This window comes from Amphiprion ocellaris, chromosome 22, assembly GCF_022539595.1.
Source record: "Amphiprion ocellaris isolate individual 3 ecotype Okinawa chromosome 22, ASM2253959v1, whole genome shotgun sequence".
In the NCBI taxonomy this organism is placed as follows: Eukaryota; Metazoa; Chordata; class Actinopteri; family Pomacentridae; genus Amphiprion; species Amphiprion ocellaris.
In genome coordinates, this window is record NC_072787.1 from 21,989,456 (window position 1) to 22,017,454 (window position 27,999).

Consider the following 27,999-nt stretch of genomic DNA (forward strand, 5'->3'; position numbering starts at 1 on the left):
TTTAAAAATTTAATGTCATGTTGTATTGAAGGACATTTTAAACTAGTGATCGAGATCGAGATAAACCAACTCTCCAACTAAACCTGCCCAGATATTTATAAAAAGAACCTTTTTCCGCATGAGAAGCACCGATGTCCTACCTGTTGTCTTTGGCAGGTTTGGCAGCCTCTGGTTCAGTGACGGCTCTCTCTCTGGTCTGTCGGGTGGAAGGTGTCGGTCTCAGCTCTGCAGACTGTCGCCTGTCTCCTAACTGCCTCCTGTCCATAGATCTCCTCCTGTCCGAGGACCGTCTCCTCCCTACAGACTGCCTCCTCTCTGGCATGCTGCTGGGTGGAGCTCTCTCTGTGGACATGGAGGGATCAGACCTGCTGGTGGACAGGGCCTGGTAGTACTGGTCATCCACGTCCAGCTGTTTCCCTGGACTGGAATGCAAAGAGAGGAGGATGGACTCGATGTTAACCACACTTTCAGGCCACTGTTTCTTTTTTGAGACAGTTTTTATGCAGTCAAAAATGAACAAAAGTGTCAGTTTTTAATGTTATTCCAAGTTAAAATCAATTATAAACTGAGAAATCTCAGAGTAAACAATAAAATATAGGCTCTAAAAACACAAACTGCATGCAATTCAAAAACAGCAGCTATTTGAAGACAGATCTCATGTGCAAATGAAAAACTTGGTTGAAGAGAGGATTAAAATTGCAGCTTTGTATGTAAACTAAAAAAAAATGTTGCTAACAGACAGATTAACAGACAAACATACACCGATGGTCACATAACTCCTCTGCGTTCCTTGGCGGAGCAATAATAATAACAATAATAATAATAATAATAATAATAATAATAATAATAATAATAATAATAATAATAATAATAATAATAATAATAATAATAATAATAATAATAATAAGGACATTGGTTCAGCTATTAAAAACTGAATCAGCAACTTTCTTGATCTAAATATGGAAACTAAAACTATCCCTTTCTCAATTCTGCTTCACTTCTCATCCAGTACGGTGTATTATTTTACAATTTGGAATTCATCTGCAGCTAGATAAAACTGTCCACCTTAACTTTCAGAGAGGAGAGGACAAGCCAGTGACCTATTCACTTGACAGGAGTTGTTTGCCTCAGTAGTTGTGGACAGTGTATATCCTGATCTTTAACACAGATTGCCACTTCAACAAACGCTTAAGAAATGCAACATAAAAAAACTAGTTGTGTTAAACTTGTGGCCAAAAAAACAGAGGATTAGTCTCACTTTGTTCTATTTTCCTTCTCTTCAGTAGCTGTTTTAGATCCTCATGCTCTCTAGCTTGCTTTGTTAACATATTCAGATGCAGTTCTGCAGCAGCTTTACGCTGCGCCAACAAAACTTTTTGTATAGAAGTGACAGAGAAAATCCCCAACTTCATTCTGGAAATATAAACTCTTTACTCGGTACATTATCCCCAAGCAACTATGGTCCTGTCAGCTGGTATAACGTCTTCAAAATGTGTCTCTGTGGCTGTAGTGACTTTGAAACAGTACAGTGAAATATCACAGAGGAAAAATAGGATCATTTTCAGGCCCCCGGTCTGCAAGTATCTGCTCACCAGACTGTGTAAACTGTCCATCCGCACTGTGCAGCTTTTCCTCTCAGCTCTGTGGGATGTTATGCAGCTGAACCCTCACTCTGACCTCCATTTGAATAGAAGTGTGAAAAAGCCCATTTCCATGTGGAGATCAATACGTTTCACACATTATTAACATATGGTGATGGACATTACTGGAAGTCTGCATTTGTCCAAACTACTGGCCAGAAAACTGATCTCACTCGAACACCGGGATGAGCTGCAGGCCTGACCTGCCCTTACAATTTAGGAGGCGGGTTGGCCACATAATCACTGATGAATCATGATAAATATGCTGTGCCGAGGCTGAAATGAAAATCTCTCCTTGATTGTAATTACCTCCCTGTTGTCTGGACCATTGGCCACTGAATTATCCATCTCACGAAGCAGGCAAACCTCACTGACATTGGCTTGGACAAGATTTTTGTCATCTATTATATCAGTTTGTCAGCTTTTACACATAGTGCTCTGTAATACTGCTGTTAGCTAAAGCTTGTAGTTAAGGTGGGACCTTTTAGTTTGGATTTCTGACAATAACAGCTGATATTTTTAGCTATGCATGGCTTTAGGAAAGGAAAAGTTGACTCCAGATTGAAATCTCTACACTATCTCATGAATCACAAGGAAACTGTGTACAAATATTTATGTTTTCCAGATGATCAACCCTACTAGCTTTGATCCTCTTGGAATTGTGGGTTTGAGTGACATGGCTTGACATCTCTTGCATGGATTGGCATGGAATTGGCAACACTGGTAAGAATTTTTTAAAATAAACTCCATCTCAAGGGCCACAGCTGTGCTTACTATTAAGAAGCAAATGCCCTCATATCATCAAATGACCCAGTTTTGGTACAGATGCTGGTTCTTTACTGCTCAGGGAGAAAGCACCACTGTATGCAAAAAGAAGTGTGATTGTATAGAAGTCTAAGACAAAATGTCCCTACTTCTCATTTGATTTGTTACCTTAGTAAAGTCTTGTTCAATACAACATGGTGTTCACTTTGTAAAGGCTATTCTGTAGAGCATGGCTACCTTCTGTGTGACAAGCAGCTACAACGGCGACCAATCAGGGTAGTAATGTGTACAAAATAGCCATTAACTTGTCTTTTGGGTGTTTGTTTTCGTCTTCGAACTTTGACCCTTTCACAGTGTGCTTTTTGTTCATGAATTCTAATATTGTGCTCACCTAAAAATTTTGTGTTCAGTTGTACTTAACAGCCACTCTGAAGCTTTGATTATTCTCCCTTACAAACACTATGGAGGTGTAGTTGGTGATAATTATACTACTTTCTATTCTGCTTAGAGTCAGCTTGGATGACTCCTTTGCATGTATGTGCAGTAGGTTTTATCTATGTATTAAGTACATCCACACTACTGCCATTGTAGCTACGAATTTTAGGATGCACGCAGACATAAATGGGGATGTCGGCATGAACTCTTGCATTTTTGACCAAATGATGAAAGTTACATCAAGTAGACCCTTGTGGCTTTTCAACAGTACAGTTTGTTTAAACCATGTTTTTCTCTTGCCAAAATTAGCAAACCAACTAGTATCACAGTTAATGTGATGCACCTTGCTAACCAAGATAGCTAACTAGTGCTAATATTAGCAGACAACTTACGGTTACCTACGTTATCCACATAGATAGTCTACGGTCGAATCCCAGTGTCTCCACTAATGGACAAACAGAATTTGAAGTGCACAGCGACTCTACTGTCAGATCTGCAAATGCATGAGCGACTTCTCATCGACATATTGAGCCCTTTGTGGAATCTTTCCGTAAGTCGCATTCTATAGACTTTGCCTAAGTGAACTACCCAGCGTTAATAGCACTGTGACGTTAAACACTGAACTATCAGAGGAAGTCTGGAAGCGTGAAAGACAAAGGTTCAGAAACAAGCATGGAGGGAGAAGAAAAAGAAGTTTACATGTGAGTATAAACGCAGTATTTTGTGTATTATTTGTCCAGTAGCGGTATGATGATTTCCAAATATGTTTTTCTTCAAAGCTTTGGCTAAGAAATTAAAAAATGTCAAATGAAAGTTGTAAACCCACAGTAGCTGCATTCTCAAGGTAATGTGATAGACATGCTGTAAACCGCTGTCAAATTTCTATTTATACTATTTCGAGTCCTTCCAGCTTTTCCTACTCAATCATTACTAGGTTAAGTCTGTGAGGCTTTAGTGTTTATGGCTTAAGGTGGAGATTGAGATTGGACCTATGGTTGTCAGTCAGATCTATCCCTCGCTTCTCCCCATTTTCACCCTCTAGTCCAAATATGGTTCCTTTGGTACCAAAAATCCCAAATTCAAGGCTTCAAAATGGTATTCGACAAACCAATGGGTGGTGTCATGGTGGCTACATCTACCTCTTTTATCCAATCTATGTGCTAACCACATAATAAACCCAGTAAACTGCAGCAGCCACGACTGGAACTACAACAGACTTTGCTTCCTGTGTAATTTTCAAGACTTTAAACTTCAGGTGCTTTAAATAGCAAATATGAGAGGTTGCGATATGCTGGATCACAATCACACTGCATCCTTCACAGACAGAATACAAAGCGGTTCACAGTGGCACTAAAATGCAGTTATCTGTGGTACACAATCACCGTTTCCCTCCCCTTTCCTCCTTCTGTGCGTCTCCACTCCCGTTCACTATCATCACCTCTGAATTCTTTCGCTCCTTTACCACCCACGTCTTCCCATCTCCCATCCTCCTCTGCTGTCAGCTCCAGCCAGAGATGCCATCGTTCCTGCTGACCTTCTCATCCTTAATGATGCATGTAAACTGCTCCTGTCCATTGCCGGCTTTATTTATCTGCTAACAAATTATTACCCTTGATGTTTTGCGCGATGTTGCATCGCGTGTGTGTGTGTGTGTGTACATGAAGCTGGGTCTGTGTGTGTGTCTCTTCAGACTGCTGTGATTAAGTACCCTGGACCCTGGTTGTTCAGCCAGCCCTATCGGTCCATCTTCACCCCCTCATTCTGGGCGGTATGCTCACCTTGTGGCCTGCAAGTCGCATACATATGCATGAAGACACACATCCACACACTCTTTTCTTGTCCTTTTGTTTCCATTTTTTTCCCCAGAAAACTCACCAATATACACTACTGTTCAAAAGTTTGGGGTCATCCAGACAATTTCACATTTTCCATGAAAACTCACACTTTTATTCTTGTGCTAACACAATTGCACAAGGGTTTTCTAATCATTCATTAGCCTTTCAACACCATTAGCTAACACAACGTAGCATTAGAACACAGGAGTGATGGTTGCTGGAAATGTTCCTCTGTACCCCTATGGAGATATTCCATTAAAAATCAGCCGTTTCCAGCTAGAATAGTCATTTATCACATTAACAATGTCTAGACTGTGTTTCTGATTCATTTCATGTTATCGTCATTGAGAAAAACTGCTTTTCTTTGAAAAATAGACATTTCTAAGTGACCCCAAACTTTTGAAAGGTAGTGTATATAAAAGATTTCCAACAAATCATGCAACTTCCCACAAAATAAGACCAGTGGAAAGAATTTCTGACTCCTCGCATTAAATTTCATTGAGTATATTGAGCCAGTGTAGTTCAGGTAAAAGATGAGGGTAATTAATTTAACTGGAGATGTGTGTAATGTCGCAGGTCGTTAAGTTTGAACCCAGACACTGTCCTTATGGTGGCACTAGGCTGCAGTCATTACTCTGGGCCAGGAGTGGCAAGCAGCAGGCAGCGGACCAAGCTCTTAAAACACTAGTGATAGGTTGTTAAAATTAAGTTGAAACAGGAACTGGATACTCACTCTGCTTTCCTGGGTTTGCGTTTGTCATCCTGGACAGACCGCTGAGTGGAGAGACACAAAGATACGATAACTACATGCCAGACAAACCTTACTGATGTCTGTGCTACACAAGGAACAAAAGTACATTTTAGAACAGAGGTGTGCAACCAAGTATCTATTAAGCTTCATCTCAGGTTGCATATGTGTACAAATTGTTACCTCAGATTATATATTTTAGTGGAAAGCTAATAGCAAGGCTCTATAATGCTGTTCAGATATTCAAGATCCCCAAAGGATGGATCCTTGTGAGACTGCTGAACCCTTGACTCCATAAAAATTAGGGAAAAAAAGCAGTAAAATATCCCAACACCTGCTCGATGGATTGGTATAAAATATCACACATTCATTGTTCCCAGATGATATAGCCTCATATGAACCAAGGGTTTCTTGTACTTCTTCAATGAAGCATTTAAGATGATAAAGACTGGATTTTAGATTACAAGGAAACTAATCACAATTTATGAAGTACACTTCATTTAAGTTGACTTCAATTTTTCTATTTTATGTCTAGAATAAGCTTTTCATCTATTCGTCTTTTAGTAATTATGTACGTTTACTTTAAGAAAGCCCACTTTTGTGCACGTATGTCAGTTAAACTGCTGATCTCGAGGAAAGGCCAGACTAACTAACTGTGGAGACATTAAGCTTTTATACAGAGTCCTCTCATGATTAGTTTTATTTCACTCAGTAAAGAAGTTTCAGTGGATTTGACCAATTTGGGACACATGCAGAGTAAAAGTGGTTGTGTTTTTCCAACCATTGTAGGGGTGTTGAGTGGATGATTGTAAAATTACAGCAGTTGGAGTCCAGTTAGGCTGCATTTTCTGTAGTAATAATCAGAATTAGGTTTGATACTGTGATTTTCCTCTAGTACTGCCATGATGCTCACAATTGGGCTTTTGAGTGGAATATCTCAACAGCTACTGGATGGATAGCCATTAAGCTTGGTCCGGATATTCATGTTTCTCCGGTTAAATTTCAACAAAAGCTATAATCTGGCCAAAAATCCTGTTTGTTCAATACTTTAGTTCATGACCAAATATCAGCAAAATTAATGCCCTTCCCATCATCTTTACTTAAAAAATGTTGAAAACAATGATGGTCAACGTGACAAATAGCTTTTCAAATTACTACAAATCTCCATGTTTGTTAGCATGTCATTGTGAGCATGTTAGCATTTAGCTCATAGCACTGCTATGCCAACGTACAACCTCACAGATCGACTGACACTGCTGCTAGTCCTGCTAAGATTTATTTACTGAATACTATTTTAGAAGTCAGATGGGAAAGGGAAAGATTTAAGTCTCAAAGAAAATGCTGATTTTGTATTGAGGATACATTTCTGCATTCCTGTCATGTATCACTTCATGACCTCCTGTTTTACTTGTGTCTCATGTTGAGATCCACGATCAACAATACCATTTCTAAAACATTAATTGTCATTACTTTAATGGTTGTCAACTAATTCCACTCTGTGTTAAAAAGTTAATGGCATAAATGGTCCCAAAATGCAGCACAACTATTGATTTAGTGCGAGTTTAACATTCTATTTCAGGTGTGGAAGGTCTGGTAATCACTGATCATTGATTGAATTATGGATTAGATGTACTATAGACAGCATATAGAAGCTCACCAAAACAAACTGACAGCATTGCAAACAAACCTCAAGTGCTACAAAAAGAACTATTTTGTCTGTGTGAAGCTTTTGTGCACTGAAATTCTGTAAGATCACAAATAATTATATTAGGAGAACAATGAAAAACCGGAGTGCTTTTGGAACAAAAGAGAAAATTGACAAATGTGTTGAAGAAAATACTTTTTCAGACAAGTTTCTTAATAAAAAAGTCTGATGTTTCCCTTCCTAGTAATATATGCGGTAAACAGTACTACAGTTACAGAAAAAAATTGCCAATCGATAGCGCCAGGACAGCAGTCAGTGCCGCAGTCGACAGCAAAGCTTTGTTGTTGAAAGTATCTGGAATCGTTCAGTGTTCAGACTGTGACTCACATGAATCAGGGTGTAATAGGTGGAGTCCTCCGGTGTGTTCAGGGTCTTTGGCTGCTGGGTTCTGCGGGGGGTTCTCGACAGTCGTTTGTCAGTCACTGAAGAGCAACAAAGACGGATAAAAACGTCAGGTGGCGGCTGAATTGTATGGGGCAGCTGTAAAAGCAAAAATGTATAACTTCTGACTCTCAATTATACATCAACAGTTATTTTTAAATATGCATATTAATTCACAATTTTGGTGTTCCCATATTTCCCTCTGTAGCTGCGTACGTCCTATATTTCCCAGAATGCCTTTCAGGAACCCTTAATACTGCCATTTTTGTGTACTGCAGAAGTTGGAGCTGGAATTTCACCATTTTCTAGTTCAACAAGTCGGAAAATAAGTGACTTTCAGTCTGAAATTTGTGCTGAGAGACCCCCTGAAGAATAATTTCTGTCTTGGAAAGTCGAAAAAAACCTCACCTAACCAGGCCTCAAAATCAAATATGGATGCTAAATGAATCAACTGTAGTAAAAGCTGTAGCAATGCCGTTTTTATTAGAGCTTCAGTCTTTTTTGTGTCTCATAAATCAATCATACACATAGTACTGTTAAAATCATATCTGTGGACATGTTACCACAGTGTTTGCATGTGGAAAATACCACATAACGTCTTTATCACCTGGTATTGCTAACATGGCTAACCAGGAAACAAAAGGTGCTCCTGAAGGGGTCCATCTTGGTTTTCCAACTTGCTGTACTGGAATTTGGGTGTTCTGTCGTTCGAAGCTTCAACTTCTGAGTTAAATCGAACAGAGCACTCCTGGAAATCCAATGACAAGGGGCATTTGAGCGGAAATTTCAGACTTGAAACTTGTAAATTTCACCTTCTAGGTTCAAACTGAAAGCGCCATAGGAACAGAATGCTGCTGTTGAATATGGATTTCTGGAAATATGTAAAGATGCTTTGCAAACTGAACTGCAGCTGCACCACATAAGCTACATAAAGCACAAGTAACATTGATATCTGCATTTATTTTTCATTTATTTACCAGTACAAGAAACATACAATCAAAAAAATGGCCTTTGAATACAAATCAGCTTTTAAGCTGGTATTTATTTTAATAGATTCTGCCTTTTGCAACATTAGAGAGATTCAGGAAATGAGAAAGAAAAGAAAAAATGGGTAGTGACATTAAACAACGGTCCAGATTTATCTGAAGGAGGCGATGCAGAATTCTGTGACCTATTCATAATGACCGGACGCGATAGTTTTGAGGGGTCAACAGCAAAAATGAGCATTAAACCGACTTTCTGTTTCGGTGGTTACAGCCGGATTAAACATCAGGTCAGCGCTTTGAGTTTCGTTTCAAAGTCTCGCCGAAGATTTAGCGGCTGGTCATCACGATCTGATGGCTGGAGAGAGCCGGTGGGATCATTACACACGGCTGACTGGATTACTGGAATGACTGCCGAGCACAAACTGACAGCACTCTGACCTCTGACTTTGTTGTGCTTATCGAGCCGCCCCCGATACATTCTGCAGTTTGACCCCTGAGGGCATCTGGCTGGTTGGAATTTTCCAGCAGAGATTATATGAAACAACCTTTGACACTAACAAAGCGTCCAATAACTTTAACCGCGTTCGATGCCCGGCACGGAGGTGTGTTTGCAACCAGCTGGGCGGCTCTTCACGCCTGACATCACCCATACTGTACCGGATGTATTGCAATCTATCATATTTGTCATGAGTGATATGCTGCGACAATATCCCTCTTCTATATTATTGCAATTCTAAATATATTAGCGTGACCTTTGCTTGTTGCTCATTAATAATCACTGTTCACGTAGCGGGAAAAACAATCCATCATGTGCAGGAGCTCTCAGGTAAAAAAAAAAAAAAAAAAAGGTTGAAAACTTTGTAATATTATTGAACAACTCCATCTAAAGGTCATTCCGCACTGCTCAAACCAGTAAAGCCAATTTTACACACCGTCTTATTAATTCCTGCCATAATTGTTGGAAACGGCGGCTGACAAAACGTGATTAACATTTGATGACCTTCCCCATGAAGAACAATGTGGCTGGCATTCCCTCTGCTTTCATTGTGTGTGTCACACACGATTCGGATTCAGTTTATCATGTCAGTGAAATTCATGAGGACAGATTAGCGCCAGTCGATGGGAGAAATGACTTGGTGGGGCTGAGAAGTGTAATTTCATAGGAGTTGCGCCGGGCCTTCGTGGAAATAACACAGATAATTCATTCTGCTTTACCTCAGGCGATGCACAGTGCTGGAGAAAAGCCTGGTAAAAGGGCAAACATGCCCAGATTAAAGGAAGACTGCACTTTGTGTTGTACACTTTGTGGAAGCACTTTCATTTCTGTATAATAAATATGTAGATTAAGCCAGATTAAGATTCTAGCCTTAAAAGGCTAGAAAGCTCTGTGGGAAGGTAAACAAATACAGCACCCCAGCAACTTCAAAATATACTCATAACACATAAATTTAGTGTGAAGTGTGAAAACTGTAATTTATAGTGTCACAATGTGGATCTTGTTACCTTTGAACAAAACTAAGCTGTCTCCCAATTTCCAGCCTTTACACTTATAGCTAAGCTAAATAAATGCTAATTGTATAGATATAAGAACAGTTAAAACAGTAAAGATCAAATTCTTAATCAGAAAGTGAATAATTTCCCAAATTTCAAACTATTGCTTGACATAGTTAGAACACTGAAACTGGATAATTCTGCAGAACACTAAATGCCAAGTTCCATATCTCTGAAGTTTTATTTCTACGATATATGTGCATGTCAAATACAGCATAGTTAAGTTTTGGGAAATATAATATTTGAGGCAAATAAACCATAGTTGAGGTATGGTTAAGGTTCGGTAACTAATCTTAAAGTTAAAGTGAGGCTAACATTTGAAACAAAAAACATTTCAATCTTCCTCTGAATTACAAACATTTCACTTAAAAGCAATGTAATTAAACGTTGCTCACTTCAGTCTGCTTGTTAAAGTCTCACACCACACCTGACATAAAAGCCATTTCCAGGCCAAAACGCTCTTTCCGGTTCCAAAAACAAACCTTTTCACGATCATTTCATTCTTTAGTGAGGCACCGTGGAGGGATAAAAGGATGATTAGTGTAGCTGTTCTCTCAGGAGCTGTAATTAAGGGTATAGAGTCGAGGTGTCCATGAAAAGGAGGATTTGTGTGGTTGAAGAGAATGAAAACTGAGTGGTAAGTTATCCCGTGCATCATGGAAAGATGATACACCTGGTTCTGGCTGAGGTAATTCTGAAAAAATGTACACAATTGCTATAATACTGGACAAAAATGATGATGAAAAATTTAACATTCATGTCTCAGGTTTTGGAGGGTTAGTGAAGACAGACTAGTTAACATATTTATCGATATGATAAAATGCGATACGTTATGATAAGACGCTTTACGGTATTTTACAATATGTTAAGATACATTATGACACATTGCGATAACATACCGTGACATAACACATGATACCATATACTTTATTGTCCCATCAGGGAGATTTTTTTTTAAATTAATGTCATTTAATTTAACATGTTTCACTATCAGAATATCTAAATATGTGAGAGTCAATCACATACTAGTGTCCATTTGTCAATCACTGCCCAATCAGTGCCCAAATCGGCAGAGCCAAGTGCTATCAAACGGCAGCTTTTAATTGGAGAAAAATGTGTCCAGCATCATTGGAGAAGTCGTGTATTAGCCAGAAAATGGTAGAACAGCAACTGAATATTCATTTTGGGATTTAAACAAGAGACACAGGACTGTAGCATGTTAAAAAGATAAGAACCTAAGCCAACGCAGTAAAAGCCCAGCTGTGGCTAACGTAGGTAAAGTTAGAAAACGCCATCAGTTTACTGACTTGATGGCTTTTCTCTCACGTCGCGAAAGCAACTACTTCATGAATTTCTTGAAAATAAAAGAAATTCAGTTTGATTCATCCAGAATTTCTTGAAACAGACAAAATTTGTCTAGTATTGTTTGAAGTTAAGGTAAGGGTTGGCAGCTCTAACATACATTGAAGGTTGAAAAACTGTCAGCCCCATGCTTTTTAAATACAACTCAAAAAGACCCCAAAGATCAAATGCGTGACAAAATATTCACAATGTCAACCAAAGGAAATCATCTGTCTTAATACACATAATATTACATTATTTACTCGAGACACCTGAACCTTTGACGATGGTGACATTTCAGCTGCCAGCTGGGTTTTGCAAAGACTGAACTTTCAATTTGCTGCCTCCCTCCCTCCTCTCACCACCCCCGAAAGCAATTACAGCTATCACCTGTGCAAATCAAATTTTTATTTTTGATGACACATCGGGGAGAGAAGTGCTTCCTGTTTTGGCACTTGACTTTCTCAGGTTTCCTGATCTAATGAAGTCGGATGACAGAGAAAAGAGAACACGCATCCGCCGATAACATCATCTTCTACGTAGCACGAACAGCTAACACATCTTTTAATTTTCAGACAATTAACAATGAATTAGTGCCAATTCCTGCCACCACTTTTGGACATTTACAATCAAAGCTCGAGTACAAGCCTTTATTTTTTATTTTTAGTGCGCAGAAGGTGACTCAGTTGTACTTTGACATTTTTTGTGACTGTCTGAACTCAGCTTTGCCCTGTGTCTAATGCCGTTGCTGCAGCAGACTCAAACAGACTAATGAAAGATGAGCAGACGAGTGAGAATGGATGCATTTCCTCCTCAGACAGGCAGACTGTCTTTCTTTATTACCCGAGGTGCAGGGCTTCAAATACAGAACCGAAAATGTGCATTAACCTCGGGTCAATCCACGGCAACATTATGAATTATATTTATTGCTTCATAATCTGTCTTTCACGGAGTCGATCTCACGTATCTTACTTGATTGGTGATGCTGGGGAGCGTAGCCATTGACTGCTTTTCCTTTCACAAACATGCCATTGTTCTCGGGGTTTGATTGATGGGCCTGGATGATCTCATTCAACTTCTGCTGCAAGGCGAGAAACTCCTGAGAAGTCTTTGTGACCTGTGGAGGAAATTGGAAAATATAAACAATATACGGACGGGAAAAATTAGATGATAGAGGGGACTGTTTCAAATTGTTACCTCTTTGGAGAAGTTCTCCAGCTGCTGGGCTTCATTCTGCGCCGTCTGCTTGTTGGCCTTCAGATTTTTTCTGTCCTTGTAGCCTCTGAAGTTACTCTGGATCTTCACAGCTGCCTGCTCTTCCTCCAGTCTTTCTTTTTCGGCATCTGTCTCTTCTTTACGTTCTATCACCACATCGGTAACATCCAAGGCCTCCTCCTGCTCCTCCTTAGCTTCCTCCTCTGTGTTATTAGGAGTCACATCCTCCTCTTTTGCCTTCTGTTTCGCTTCTCTCTCCGCTTTCAGTTTCTTTCGGTCGCGATGTCCTCTGAAGTTACTCTGAAGGACGGTAGCTGCTTTTTCCTCATCCAGTCCCTCTGGGTTCTCAGCAGAAACGTCCTCCTGGGATTCTGGCACTGGTTCTTCTGTCTGCTTGACTTCTTTTGGAGGTTCTGGTGGAACCTCTTGCTCCTTCTTTCTTTTCTTGGGGATCTTTCCTTCCTCTTCGAGGCGTTTGCGCTCCTTGTGGCCACGGAAGTTGCTTTGAAGCACCACGGCTGCTTTGGTCTCATCAGCATCGTCTGTCTTGACATCGCTTGAAGAAACATCTGCTCCAGCTTCAGGTTCTGGCGATTCTTCATTTTCTGGCACTTCTTCAGCTGCAGGACTGCTAGCTTTCTGTTTCTTCGCTGGGATCTTGCCTTCTTCCTGCAACCTCTTTCTCTCTTTGTGACCCCTGAAGTTACTCTGGAGAACAGTGGCAGCCTTGGTTTCCTCCTCTAAGTTGGCAGTTTCATCTTCTGCAGTCTTTTCCCCTCCACTCCCCTCAGCCTCCTCCTCCTTATTCTCCTCCTGAACTTCTTTTCCAGCATCGGCGTCCTCAATCATCGCTTCATCTGCTACTTCTGTCTGCTCATCATCTTCTGCCACCTGAGTATGATCACTATCATCATTCTCTTCTGCTTCATAAGTGCTTTCATCTTCATCGTTCTCCTCTTGGATATCAGCTGCCTTTTCCCCTCCTTCTTCTTTGCTGGTCGGCTCTTTGCCATCTTCTTCCTGGTTCTCTTCCACTACAGCGTCTGGAATCTCTAGCTCGGCTCCAGCCATCGTCTTTTTTCTCTCCTTAAACTTTTTCCTCTCCTTGTAACCCCTAAAGTTGCTCTGGAGAACTACAGCAGCTTTAGTTTCCTCTTCCTCGTTGTTGGCTTCGTTTTCCGGAACGGAGGCACTTTCTTCATTGGTACTTTTCTCTGGTTCTGGCGTCTCTTCCTCCTTTCCTTTAAGAGCCTTCTCTGCTTTCTCTTTCTCTTTGGCTTCCCTAAATACACAATGGTTACATCTTTGTAAAACAGCATTTTCTGACAATTTTTCAAGTGCTACATTTTCTGACTCTCATACCGTTTTCTTTTGAAGCTTTTCCTCTCCTTGTGTCCTCTGTAGCGAGCCTGAATCTTGGTTGCTGCTTTGTTCTTCTCATCTACCAACTCCTTGTATTTCTTTTTTGCAAGATAGCCCCTGCAAACTGTAGAGGATGACAGTGAAAAGATAAACCAGTGGACACCAAGCTTAGTAGGGAAACTGATTTAACATCAAACTGCTCTTACCAGCTTGGAACTGGATGATGAAGGCCTCAAGCTTTGCTTTGCTTTTGTCGTCAGCTACCCTCTTCCGGACTTTATGACCTCTGTAAGCTGGAGACAAAAGCATGAATTGGTACAGCTGTTCCATAACTAGTTCATCTTCTGATGCACAACAAGCGTTTACTAACCTGACTGCAGCACCAGAGTGCTCTGTTCTCTCTCTTTTAATATCCGGCGGTAACGTTTGGCTCCAAGCCAGCCTCGAACGCAAGCTTGAAGCAGGACAATTCGCTGTGTGGCCTGCTGCACCATCAGATTCAGATGTTCAATGTGGTAGTACTTGAGGAACACCTGAGAGCCAAGATACACACAACACAGCATGGAATTCATGTTACATTTACTTATACAGCAAGTGCAATTCCTGATAAACCAACAGAAAAAGATCCGTGCACGAGAAGGCGATGAGGCGGCTCCTGTTTGCAGTCTAACACATAATATCACAGATTTCTGTGAAAAATTCTTATCTTAAAGTGTTTACCCATTCTTTGTCTTTTCAAATAATCTTAGAGTACATTTTCTGCAGTAAATTCTTAGAATGTGAGCTGTAAAGTGGTACTGAATCTTGATTTGAATTCTTCATGGCAATTATATGGGAAAATAATTAGACTACTTAATCAAGGCGTGCTCTCATGGGCTTTAGTATGAGGCTAGTGCTATTTGGAAACCATTGTTCACAATTAGTGAACAGCATTAAGTTGTGATTTGGCCACAGTCTTTCGTTCTCTTGAATTAGTAAGACTGGGTGTCATTGTCTTGCTGAAAGTACTGTGGTAAAAAAACTATGCAAAATACTATAAACTGGAAAGGAATTGTATTAATGTTAATAGCACATGCTGTGCTATTTACAATATACCCAATCAGCTTTATTTAAATGAAATATGTCACCTTTGTTTTCCCCATTGCCCAGTTCTCCAGCTTGGCCTTCTCCAGTATGGCTGCACATGTTTCTGGAGTCACAGCTGGCTCCTCGTGGGCGTGAAAAGCCAAGATGTAGTACCTGCAACAATCACTGTAATCAGCTGGATGCTCACAACAATGGCCACTGATTTTTACTTTGATTGGTATCATTAAACCGACCTCTTTATGAAGTTAGCAAACAGGATGCGGTGAGAGTAACCCTGCCGCCTGATTTTCGCCGTCTCCAGAATGCCGGTGTATCGCAGCTGAACCAGAACCTTCTCCCGGTCGAACTTGTTGGCGTGGCGATCGTTGTTGGGTTTGATACAGCGCACAAAGTGAGGCTGCCCGGCCACCATCTTGGACAGCAGGTCCATCAGAGAGTACTAGAAAGAGCGTAAGAAACTGATTGAGGATTTCAAGCAGCAATGGGAGTAATAAGAATACAGAAAGCTGTATACTACACAAACAAATGTTTCACTGATGGGAGAAAATGCTTAACAATAGAATCTTACTCTGAAATAAGAGGCCACAGTCTGTGTTCTCATATTTGTTGTTTCTCTTGGGTGGGAAGGCGTGTCTCCAGGTTCACCCGGCTGAGAAAATAGACATTAAAATGTAAAAAAAAATAAATAAATAGAAATACTACATACTAAACTGCACAGGTAGGCTACTCTCTACACTGCTATTGCTTTTTTGCACATATTTATGGGATAAAAGGGAAAAATTTAAGTATAGCATAAGTGTGAAGAATCCCATCTTTTAAATCACAATGTGAAAATTCTTCGCTGTTTTTTATCAGGGCGTTTTATCTTGTGAGAAATCACCGTTTTCACTTGTACTGTGTCATCAAGAGGCACATCAGACAACCATTTTTTCTCAGGAGTGTGCTTTAATTCCCAAAAAGGCTGAAAAAGAAATAAATAGATACATAAAAAAGTGCCATATCAAGAGTAAAATCTTGCCCGAAGGTATTATTTAAGAAATATTTCCATATCATAAAAACTATATGCTTAAAAAGGCTATAATTACAAAAACCTACAGTCCCATAAATACAACAGACTGCTACATCTGAATAAATTACACATCTACACAACTGTATTAACCTGAATGCAACACATTACTTTTACACAAGCTCTTCATCTAATTCTCAGCACTAACACAATGGGAGGAAACCACCTTTATAGCACACCATCAGCCTAACACTGTTTGTACCATTTAAATGGCTCATTGTGGCTTCTTAAGAGCAAAGCCTTTGATGAGCTTCTCTTTTTTTCTCTAAAATATGCAGATGAATGGAAATAAATTCAAGAACTCATCAAACACAGTACATTTAGGTGTAGCTACTGTCAACTGCTTTTTAGTTGAGCAAATTGCCTCGAGGCTTACATTTAGCAGCCGCTGCAGTCGTGTACCGCCGCAATCCAAACTAATGCACACAAGAAAGTCACGTAATTAAGTTGCCAGGGGGAGCTTTATTGGATGTTGGCAACTGAAAGAGAGGGAGTCGGGCTGATTATTGAATGCATGGAGTGCAAAATTTGAAGTTTTTAAAAAACTTGGACTCACTATTTAAGCCATTTTGCTCAGATTGCTTAGTAAAATGAGGCACGGTGCTATAAATCTGCTGCAATGATGGATGTGAACAACAGGTATCAACACAATCTAAGCTCTTGCAGTCAAATGAGATTCATTGGAAGGTAGAAGGGAATGTTGTTTATGCATTTTTTACAAACCAATGCATATCTCACTGACATGAACACTGACTATATGTAGGGAAAATAGCTGTAACTGTACAAAACTATGCAACATCTCTACAGGAATTAGCTATAACTAGCTCTACAGACTATTAAACCTGGATTCATTTGTACATTTTCAGGATATCTAGAGTGAGAAAAGGTAGCTGTATTGGTTTTTTCATGAGCCAACAATATGGAAATAGGTTCATTACCTCAGTGAAAGAAAAAGAACTGTATAAGGTTAGCACTCCCATCTTTTAAGACAGAAATGCAGAGACAGAGGAAGAGATAAATGGGAGAAAAAGTTAAGAAAATAAAGAAAATCAGCTGTAACTGATCAAAACAGTCGAGACAGAAGTGCACCGAACTGTAATTCAAGAGTAGTTCTTGGATGCAGGAGTGAAAGAAATAAATGGAACAACTTTTCAGAGGAAGTTCTTCATGTAGGAGTTAATACAGTGATAATGCAGACAGCGCTGTAAGTACCTTGGCGAAGGTGATGGTGCGTGTCGGGGTCCGTGGAGTCCGCATTGTGTTTACGCCTTTACCCTTGGTGTGGGCAAGGTTGCCTGTGAAATAAATAGCGGATCAGAGTGAGTCACTTAACAAACTGCCCCCAACAGAGGGTGGAGAGTTAGTCACAAAACCAGAAATCATCAAAAGAAACAGAGCTGAATGCATATTTTTATCGGGTGGGATAAATAATTTGGGTTATATTAGCATAAAGCAAATCTGAACATAGACTCCTACCAAAACTTAGCAGAAAAGATACTAGAAGAGTTCTTAGTTCTTCCTTTTTTATGAGTTATTGTGTGTTAAAACAACCTCATACTGTCATTAAACGCTCGATACAAGCGCTTTAAGGCTACTTTAAAAGACAGATTAGCAGATTACTGGCTTTGTGATTTAATTTTGACATAGCTGGCAGCTTACTTCACCAACAAAGAATACTCACTCTGCCAGGGCCAGCTTATTACAACAAAAGTCTGGCAGACACGAGAGGAAAGCCTCGCTAAACAGGTTAACAATAGCCCCTTGTTTAGGGTAAGTGTGTAATTAGTGCTGCTTTGAAACTAATTACGAGGTCGAAGCTCACAAACTTCCTTCCTGTTCCTGTAGATGTTAAACTTATTTTTGTCTTGATTCCAAAAAGACCTGGTGTCCAACTTTACCTGTTTTGGTGAGAGGATGAGTGACGAGTTTGCGAATGAGCTCGTTCTCTGAAGACCTCAGCAGCAGGACGATGTCAGCCGGCAGCGTTTCTCTGTTCTTTGCCAAGAAGCCTGCAGCGTTGTAAATCACCTTATAGTGTGGCGGAGAGGAAAAACGTAATATGTGAGAGATCAATACATGCAACTGCTGTATACATGTAAATCTAATCAAAAATCTATTACCTTTCCGGCATAGTGGTGAATACCGAAGCCAAGGTCGACTCTCTTTGGCCTCCAGAAGCTTTTTGTCTTCAGATTATCTTCAAATTTCTCTAAAATGTGAAATCCCACATCAGTTTAATATCCACACAACCATCTAAGACTATAAAAGACTGTCAGAAACTTACCTTACTTGAAAATTTGATTATTCTGAGTTCTGATTTTGACACTTTCTTTCCTTCTTTATTTAGCTCATGCCTTTGGGTGTTTCTTTGAAAAACTCCAAAAAGTCTGCATCTCCATAGTGCAAATGTGGGTTAAGATGCCATAGGTCTAGGTTTTCTTTGTGCTTTCTTTTTTGTTATTAAATAAATCAAGCTGAGTGTTCAAGCTTCATGTTTGCAAGTACCTGAGGGTCAGCTAGAGTCTGAGTGACATGAACTTCACCTATGTGGATGTACATGACTGTGGATGGAGATTGAATGTATGAATTGCATCCTCCAAGTGGACTAGAAAGCAGAATAATAAGAACAACCACGTCTTTCATGTCCGCAGCTGTGTGTGCACAAACGATTCTCCAAAAAACGATTTTGTCCTGCAGAAATGTGCCAGACTGACCTACGAGTGTCTGGTCGGTGGCCTGTGGAAAGCGACTCTCTTCATCGAGAAGTGACAGCATCCCCATTGGTTTCTGTAGGAACAGGTCCAGGAGCGGCCGGTTGTCTTCATATTCAATCATCCGAGCATCCACCTCTTCATTCAGGTACTCATCCTGTGCAGTAGTGGGAGAGACATGGATTTAAAATTACATTTCTGGCATATTATTGTTCTTTTCTCTGTAGGTCTAAATACAGTTTGATGGAAGCTTTAATTTCTAATATTTTCATTCCTTTCATGGGTCAAACATAAGCTGGTCTCAGATAACAACAAAGATAAAGGTATTATTACCAGTGCTCATATTACATTTAAAAACAAAAAATGTAAATAATGAAGCTAGCACAGCAAAATAATGCTAATTTGCCTTCATCGTGTGTTGAAGTATTTCTTATCAGACACCGAAAAAAAGGCAGTCATGAGGAAAACCTAACTTGCATTTTTTTAAACATGTTTTTCTGTCCTGTAGCTTAATATTGGTGATAAATAATGAGGATTTTCCTTGTTTTGTTTTGATTTCATAGTATTATGTCAAATTAAGTGTGCCCTTGAGTCAATTTTCCTCCTACCCTGCAGTTCTATTTCTTTAACGACATGCTTGAGTGTTCTGAAAGCCTAAACTTTAAAATCAGAGCGACTCAGAATTTGCATACATAAATTGGCCAAAATCTGTGCTGTCCTCTGTATTTTATTCTGATTTAGATGAATCTGGTCTGAAGGGCAAGCTGAGCTCTACATTGAGCTAACCTGATCAGATCAGGCTGACTCAGAGCTGCTAGTATGACTCAGCAACATTAGGAGAGACTTGCACTGTGAAAAAGGACAAAATGGGAACAAACAACATCAAATCAATCTGCTTATTCCACCATGAACTACCACTGTGAAGTAAATAAAGCATGTCAGGAAATCAGCGGATAGTTTGGGACAATATGTGACCACAAGTGGAAATATATAAGGAAAATACACAATACAAGCATATAAATTCCTGATAAAACCTTAACATACAGTATTTTTTCTTCAAATCTACTTCATTTTACTTTAGTCGTGCCAGGATAGGGAACGTTTATTAATCTCACATCACTGTACATTCTCCTTAAGCTCTAAATGTATGTGTTGGCACTATAGGACAATGTATTTCTGGGCCTGGTTCCAACAATACCCAAGAGTGAATTTAAGTCTAACGCTAAGTGTCTTCAACTCCTAATTGACCCTCGTTTGGGATGATTTATGGCACCTCTCCATGGGTGAGTCCAAATCATTTAACATTAGCAAACCATTCTCTGAACCCCCCTCAAGGCAAAACACTCCCACAAGACCGCATAAAGGGAGAATCGCGAACCCCATTCTGCCGTAAATAAAGACAGCAGCATATTTTACCCTTGCCATCTCTCTTAAAGCGCCGAGTGACAAACGATGACATGTTATCACAATTTAGATGGAAATGAGGTAGTACCAAGGTGAAAACTGCATACGAACAGCTGCTCCAGGAGGGATTCAAGCCCTCTGTTCTTTGATTTCAGTAACGGGTTAGTGGTGGTGAACTTTACCTGTTCCCAAGCGAATATGTGCTGGTTGAAGTAAAACTGGATCTGCTCGTTGGCGATGTTGATGCACAGCTGCTCAAAGGAGTTCTTCTTGAAGTTCTCAAAACCAAAGATGTCCAGGATGCCGATGTTCAGGCCCTTGTCATCCTCTCTGGAGGTGAAAAGAGGAAAAATTCAGTTCTTTTTAACACATTTAGCTTTGTTAGCAGCATGGCTCGAGAAGTTTTTGGCATGTATTGCCATGAAACATAGTACAGACATCCATGTTTTCTGCACGATAAATCCTGCCGACTTTTATCCTGAATTTTCCTCTACATTGACATTAATAGTTTTGGATTTAGGTGGCATGTCTTCAAAAATGATTAGAGGGATAGGAAAGTTGGTATAAACATCCATGCTGCACAGAGGATGAATCCTGAAGGCTTTTGTTGATCCCTTGATTTCTTTTTTCCAGTGTGACAATAAGGTTTTCAGTGAAATATTGGACGGGCTGCAATTAAATTTGATATAAACTGCTCCTAATAATCAATTATAAGAACTATTGTCTTGAATTTTTTCTAGCGCCATCATAAGATCCAAATCATAATTTGGTTTATGATCAAATACCTGCAACACTGATGGCATTCTGTCAAAACTATATATATTTTTTACATTTAGTGCTATTTAGCCATTGATAGCATGCTAACATGCTAAACAAGGATGCTAGACATGGTAAGCATTACACCTGTTCCACCCTGCAGCAGAATTTCTTGTGTGGCAGTGCCCCCTGCTGGTTTTTCCATAGAAAATTATGTTAAAGCAAGAGATTTTTGACAGTACCTGTCTGTAAGTACTTAATTTGCTTCACTTACCTTTTTCTGTTGTGTGTTTATGTATTGGTCATGCTCTGATTTCTATTTGCAATGTGTTCTTGTTGCAGTTTAACGTTGGAAATAAAGTGATCTTCGATAACAAGAAAAATTACGCTTTGGGTTTGAGGAATCACATGTTAGCTAGCTGTCTACCTATGAAACCAGAAAACTCATAGGGAAGACAGTATAACACCTACTGATCATTTAAAAAGCTTCAATGTTTTTAATGTGTCAAATGTTCACTACAGTTGAGCGAAATAACAGATTTCCCTAAATAATATCTATCTAAATATTGTATTCTTTAATAACAGTTGATTAATTATCTCATGACCCCTCCAATTTTGCTCATGACCCACTTTAGGGACCCTAAACCCCAGTTTGATAACCACATTAATATATGTACTGATGTGTATCAATGTGTAAAAAAGTTAGTTGTCTTTGCTTATTTGTTTTTCTTTTTTTTCCCCAGCAAATTCTACAGCTTTCAAGACTTGAAAATCAAACCCAGTCGTGTAAATCTTTTTTTTTTCTTCAGAAGCAGGAACTTTGTGAGCTGACCTCATCGTGACAACCAAACACACGCCGTCACACTCTGTGCTCCTGATCTCACCCGAGGTGGCTGTCAGGCCGCAGCAGCGCGTTGATTCGGTTGACAATCCAGCTGAAGAGGCGGCCGTAGAGAGCTTTGCCCATGGCGTCCCTCACCTCCACCGCTTTTTCCACCGTGTTGGGCCTGACGATGGTCTCGCCCCGGGCCACGACACAGTGGGAGGTCAGGGCTTCCTGGAGCTCGTCTGAGCGGATACACAGCAGAGACGCCACTGAGGGGACATGAGATAAGGGGTGGGGTAGAAGTTAGTATTTCTGAGGTGGAATGACTGGAAGTAATACATGTTGGGTGTGCAAATGTGCAACCTGAACATCCATTCATCACATCTTTGTAAATTACCAGCCAGAACAGAACACGTGCCTAAATTTAGAAAACAGAAACCATTCACTGTATGTTTGGTAATGATTTTCTCTAATACAGTAACAGCGTCTTTGCTCTGATGGATAATTTATCTTAGAACAATCATTTCCTACTGTAAATTTATCTTCATTCCCCATGGAGCTCTCTACAGAGTTAATGGAGAGTCATCATACGTAATATCTCTCTCTCTCACCGTTCTCCAGGACAGAAATGTTGGAGATGTTGCTCTTGTCGGTTTGGTGCTCCGAGGCAACTGGAGAAAACTCGATATCTCCGGAGTTGAGGATGGCAGCCAGAGTGCTGTAAACACTGCCCAGCTCCTGCAAAAATGAGACAGACAATAGACGGTCTGCAGAAAACACCAGAGAATGGTGATAAAAAATAGCATTGGGTACGTCTTAATATGTGTAACTGACTTCAGTGGATAGAAATTCTGAAAGATTTTCATAAATGTGTGCTCATTTAATATTATCTTTCAGTGCAAATCTGCAGTTTATACATCCAAGTAAATCCTGTGTTACAAAATGCTGGTTTAGTATTAGTCAATCACAATTTTTTAACATCTTTTAACAGCATACTTTCCAAATTCTTCAGTTAATTAACAGTAAATTTAGGTTAAAATACTCAACAAATAATGTACGTTCTACAAAAAAGCTGTCATCCACCTGCGGCTTATACATAAGTGGGCCAGTCTAACTTGTTGACGGGTCTGACACATAAGAAGAACTCTCCCGGTGGGCTGTTACTGTCAGAAAACTGTGTGTCAAAATGGATAAACCTGCTTCATAGATCATCGTCATACGCTCTCTGTGATTTTGTGCAAGACGAGACGTCCAAGATGTACTGCAGAATAGAAAGCTGCTCCTCCAGCACTGCCAAGTGATTACAGGATAAGTGCTATTGACGTGTAGATCCCAAGAGCAATCAGTTCTTGGAGCCTCATTATCCTTCACAACGCCAACAGCTGACTGGATACATGTGCCAGTAGCTTCATGCTCCATCACGAGCCAAACAGAAGACCCGAGGAACCTCACGTGCACGACTTTTGATGCTAATCATATGCTTTTTGTAGTTAATACGTTATAGATGTGATACAGTGAGGGCATAAGAACATGTCTGTATTAAAGTTAGGATCAAGGTTATGCTATTAAACCACGCTGACAGGCCTCTCTCAGCTTTTTTTCCAGTAATTAATGCAGGAGTTTATACCTCTAGGGTGAATCCAATGACTTTGAAACATTGTTCCACTGCATCAAACTGCTCCTTGTAGAAGGTGTTGCTCACGATGTCAGGCCCTAATTTAATGTGTTCATTACACAGATACCTGCAGAAACAAAGAAAGGTCAGGGTTGGAGTCCCGGGAAGTGCAGAGTTCGTAATGTGAGAAGGAAATAACAGTGTTTAGGAGAAGGGTTTAGGAATGTCAAACCTACTTAGGTGTTTTGCTGTCAGAGAGCTTGTAGTGGGCGAGTTTCTTCCTGTCAGCCAGTCCGGCATAAATGTAGTAGAAGATGTGGAAATTTCGCTCCCCTCTGTGGAAACACACAGATGGAGCTGGGAAAACAAAATCTTAAAAACCTAACATGTACAGCGTCATTATTGCACTCATATGATAAATGTCACTGCGGTCCTGCAAATTTGAAACAATATGTATTAATAGACTAAAACATGCAAAGAGCTAAGGAGCAGACAGAGAGTGCATACCGCTGACAATGATTTTATCCGTAAAGATCAATTTTGTAGTATCCTAGTGGTGCGGGGATTCATAACTGTTATCACACAAGTCAGATACACATTTCTAGATAAATAACTGTGATACTTGTGAACAGCATTAGTGTTAACTTGCTGGTCCAACTGCTTGTAAAAAAGTATAGAAGATGAATGAAAGACATTATTCTGGTTCATTCGTTCATCCCATATTGAAATGAGAATTCAAAATCTGAAAATGTAAGCATGATTTAGTGTTTTTCTTCCACAAGTATGTTGCAAAATGGCTGAAACTTTGTATAATTTTACCTTGTACACAGTGAGTTACAGTTTGATTGGCAATGTGGGCTTTGCTTTATATTTGTTAGCTGAATTAGCTATTAGCTCTTTGGATTTGCTATGTGGTACTAGATGCACTGACACTGAAGTATTCTGATACTGAAGTAATCTTAAAAACTGGGAGATTCTCAGGTAATTTCTGAAACATTCTAGTTCCCACCTCAATAATCTATTACATTATCTTGTGTAAACAAAATAAAAACATCTCATAATGGGGTTCAAGAATGGGGGTGTGCGTCAGGAAGTGTAAACATGAAGGCTGAAAAATGAGGCTTAATTTGCAGGACACGGTGTATCACAGTGTACGCATGTACTACTGACAGTTCTCAGTGCATTCAGATACGCAGCAACCTCTTAATAGATAAAACGACAAACTGTAATTTCAATGCAAAAAAAATTTAAAACTGGGATCACGTTGCTGCCTATATTAATTTTCACGCTCTTATTACGTTACTTAGGGTTATCAAATGCAACACAAGTCAGTAACTTCATAATCATACAAATCAGACAAATGTTCAAATTAAACTAGATTTAAATTTCCATTTTTTTAAAAATGAAGAAAAAATACTGTTTTTTATGTTGAATTCATAAATGAATATCAAAATTTTCATTATCTGATGGAGTTTCTCTGGTTTTCTCAGTTTAATGTAAAAATTATAAACAAAGACATAAAATAGGTGTAAGTTAGGTTAATAAATTAGGTTTGATTTCTGATGATTGGTAAAGGAAGCTTTTTCCTTTCTTAACCAACTGATTGGAAGGTTGAAGTCAAAGTACAGAGGTTTGTATTTCGTATACTGTACTTTATTTGTTCAAGTGATAATATCATTTCTGGATGTATTCGGTTATATTTGTAACTTGTCTAATAATCTTTACAATTTCTAAGAAAACAATCTGATTGTTTCAAAAGTATAGTATTTGCTGGATTGAAATATTCTAATGAACAAATGGTCTAAAAATCCAAAAATCCCTCACAGAGGTCAGAAAATATGCAGGGTGTAATAGCGCATGCCATAAAAAGATGTGGATACGCCTTGTTTGCAATCTCCCTCGACAGGCAGTATCCAATAACAAGCTACAGAAAAGTCTAACTACACATAATGCTCGCAGCCAAACCAGAGCCTCTGACCCGTGTGTCTGCTTTCTAATAGAACACTTGAGTCAGCCTTTGAAGTTCTACTAAGAACGCCGGCAAGACCGCAATCTTTGATCAAACAGGAAATAAGCTAGCCCCTCCACTTGACCCGGTCCGCTCCCCAGACACCAGATAAGAAGAAAAGATGGACTGACTGAAGAGCAGGTGGAAAGCAAATGCCACTAGTTTCAAATGGAAAAGTGGGGGGTGAAGGAGAAAGAGAGACAGTCTATTACGCACTGATCCCAGGCAGGAAAATAACACTCACTGCTGTGTTCTTTTCAGAAACTGAGCATGATTTACATTTCTGAGAATGTCACAGTCAGATGAAGGTTGTAGCAGTGAAAAACAAGACAAAGAAGGAGGTGATATTTACATCGCCTGGTGGATGACTCTGGATTTCTCCAGCAGATACTCAGATATCTGCGCTCCGACCACCGTTCCCCCGCAGGTGAACTTCATCTCCAGGTACTTGCCAAAGCGGCTGGAGTTGTCGTTGATGACGGTGCAGGCGTTTCCGAAGGCTTCCACCAGGCTGTTGACCAGCAGGATCTTCTCCTGGAGAGTCCGATTATTGGCCTGAATAAAGGATTATTCCTGTTTAGTAGCTGGGAGATCGATATAATGGAAGCAATGCCGTGACGACATACACATTTATGTCAAATGACACCACAATTATCCCTTCATCAAAATGCAAAAAGAAGAACGGAAATGAAATTTTCTATTCAGTTAAGTTGCAAATCATGACTGGCAGCAGGTGAACAACAATAATCTCATCATAGGATGCTTAAATTACCTGGACAGAGCATTTTAGATTTAGAATTTTCGAAATATCTACAGTCTACACAGCTGCTGCTGCATTCGAAACTGTCATTTTGCAGTTCTCTTAGTCTGAAATGTCCATAGAAGTGATTTATAGTGATTTTTAATATCTTGTCCGACACAAATACAGTATGTGTTTGGATTTCCAATGTTTTTTGTTTTGGATTTATATTTGTACCCTATTACAGTTGTGTGCCTGAGGAAGAGGCAGAGCAAGATAACGAGAACAATAAACAGAAAGGACACGCTGATATTGTGCTGATTGACCCTGATGACTCACCTTCCCAAGAACCGTCAGCTGCTGCACCAACAGATGAGCACTCTCTGTTTTCCCTGCTCCACTTTCTCCACTGATCACAACACACTGCACACAAGGAGACACATCTGAAGCATTGTCACGTCACGTAAACGGGTAAAACATTACTATCGTTGCTACCAACGTATTCTAAATGTGTTGCAAATAGCACATGCTAAATGTTTCCAGAGGGAAAGTATTGCAGAGATGTGCTTGTTGCTGCCATTACGTCTCATGTAGTGACTGAAGCAAGCTTGGGTAGAAAATTAGCTAACATGTATGTTAATCATTTTACGAAAGTTGAAAAAACCTGGAATCATCATGTACATCATTTTCCAAGTGCCCACAGGTGTTACTACTTTTTACGCCTTACATTTTTAATTTGTTTCCATATTTGCTCTGTGTAAACACTGCCTGCAGTTCAGCCGAAAGGTACATGAATTTTTTTTGTCTTTTATTTTATTCCATCATTATTCTTTAGTGTCTCTTGGAAACCTTTCGGTTGTGCTTTCTGCAACATTTTTGCACGTGCAGCAGCTTTCTGTATGTAGTTGTGTTATCTGTATTTGCAACATTTGTGTTTTCACTGTGCAGTAGCATCAAAACAAGTTATTAAAACAACTTTCTCCATTCAGAAAACTAAAAAACAAAGTTAACAGTTGCTTGTGATGTTCTGAGGATCATATTACCTGATCTGCGTTGTATGACACCATAGACTGGTAGGCAATATCAGCCACAGCGAAGATGTGTGGAGGGTTAGCTGTGCGCTTAGCTCCTATGTACATCTTAGTATCCTATAAAGAAAGACAAAAACATATTTAATACATGCATAAAAGTGCCATAAAATAAGTATTATGTATGAAAAACTAGTGGATTTGCTATATTTATTTCTGTTTGGTAAGGAGGGGAATGAAAAATAGCAACCAATATGAAGCAAACACATGATAATTGAGAGGAAAATACAGTCAGTGAGGTATGGAAGAGGCAGAAAAACAGGGCCAGTGTCTGTGAATGTGTGTGTGAGGCTAAATGGGATGCAGCAGACTGAAGAACTGCAGAGGCACTAATGAGATACGCCACACTGCATTCAGTGCATTATTGACCAAACGTAGATGCACACGTGCGTTAAAGGAACACACGGAAGCAAACAAAAACACACATAAAAGGCCCATCTCCACTGACCTGAGGAGTGTAAATCTCCATCTTATGGAAAGGATTAACTGCGATGAGGATGTCTCCCACATATGTGTAAATCTGATCTCGTCCGTAGCGGCTCTGAAGCTGCTCCGTGACGGTATTCTGGACAGAAAAAAGAAACAAGTATGATTCATACAATCGGTACAAGGTGCTTGCAAAACAAATGGATACCTGGTTGACTGTCAGAACCGCATTATGAAAGATAACTGCAGAAAAGTCATAAACACAAGCAAGCGGCGCTTTAGCTTCGCCTCAAGTCAAAGTCTGTGACGT

The 27,999-nt window shown here is 39.7% G+C and overlaps 1 protein-coding gene across 5 annotated transcripts in view; it reads right to left on the bottom strand.

Moving 5' to 3' along the window:
• Window positions 1–27,999, bottom strand: part of myo3a (myosin IIIA) — a 58,309-nt gene that overhangs the window by 1,220 nt on the left and 29,090 nt on the right. For 3 of the 5 annotated variants that reach the window (XM_055006971.1, XM_055006970.1, XM_055006974.1), the window contains 26 exons: window positions 27,712–27,828; window positions 27,219–27,323; window positions 26,515–26,598; window positions 25,789–25,991; window positions 23,665–23,763; window positions 23,441–23,555; window positions 22,425–22,551; window positions 21,872–22,082; window positions 20,414–20,561; window positions 18,831–18,984; window positions 18,237–18,325; window positions 18,015–18,144; window positions 17,329–17,411; window positions 17,055–17,096; window positions 15,931–16,011; window positions 15,619–15,699; window positions 15,284–15,489; window positions 15,092–15,203; window positions 14,335–14,497; window positions 14,171–14,257; window positions 13,965–14,088; window positions 12,585–13,884; window positions 12,360–12,504; window positions 7,456–7,550; window positions 5,409–5,449; window positions 141–422 (listed from right to left, as the gene is read on the bottom strand). In XM_055006971.1, coding sequence (XP_054862946.1) covers window positions 141–422; window positions 5,409–5,449; window positions 7,456–7,550; window positions 12,360–12,504; window positions 12,585–13,884; window positions 13,965–14,088; window positions 14,171–14,257; window positions 14,335–14,497; window positions 15,092–15,203; window positions 15,284–15,489; window positions 15,619–15,699; window positions 15,931–16,011; window positions 17,055–17,096; window positions 17,329–17,411; window positions 18,015–18,144; window positions 18,237–18,325; window positions 18,831–18,984; window positions 20,414–20,561; window positions 21,872–22,082; window positions 22,425–22,551; window positions 23,441–23,555; window positions 23,665–23,763; window positions 25,789–25,991; window positions 26,515–26,598; window positions 27,219–27,323; window positions 27,712–27,828 — 4,424 coding nt within the window. The remainder of the gene's footprint in view (window positions 1–140; window positions 423–5,408; window positions 5,450–7,455; window positions 7,551–12,359; window positions 12,505–12,584; window positions 13,885–13,964; window positions 14,089–14,170; window positions 14,258–14,334; window positions 14,498–15,091; window positions 15,204–15,283; window positions 15,490–15,618; window positions 15,700–15,930; window positions 16,012–17,054; window positions 17,097–17,328; window positions 17,412–18,014; window positions 18,145–18,236; window positions 18,326–18,830; window positions 18,985–20,413; window positions 20,562–21,871; window positions 22,083–22,424; window positions 22,552–23,440; window positions 23,556–23,664; window positions 23,764–25,788; window positions 25,992–26,514; window positions 26,599–27,218; window positions 27,324–27,711; window positions 27,829–27,999) is intronic. The other 2 variants (XM_055006972.1, XM_055006973.1) reach the window with 2 other exon arrangements.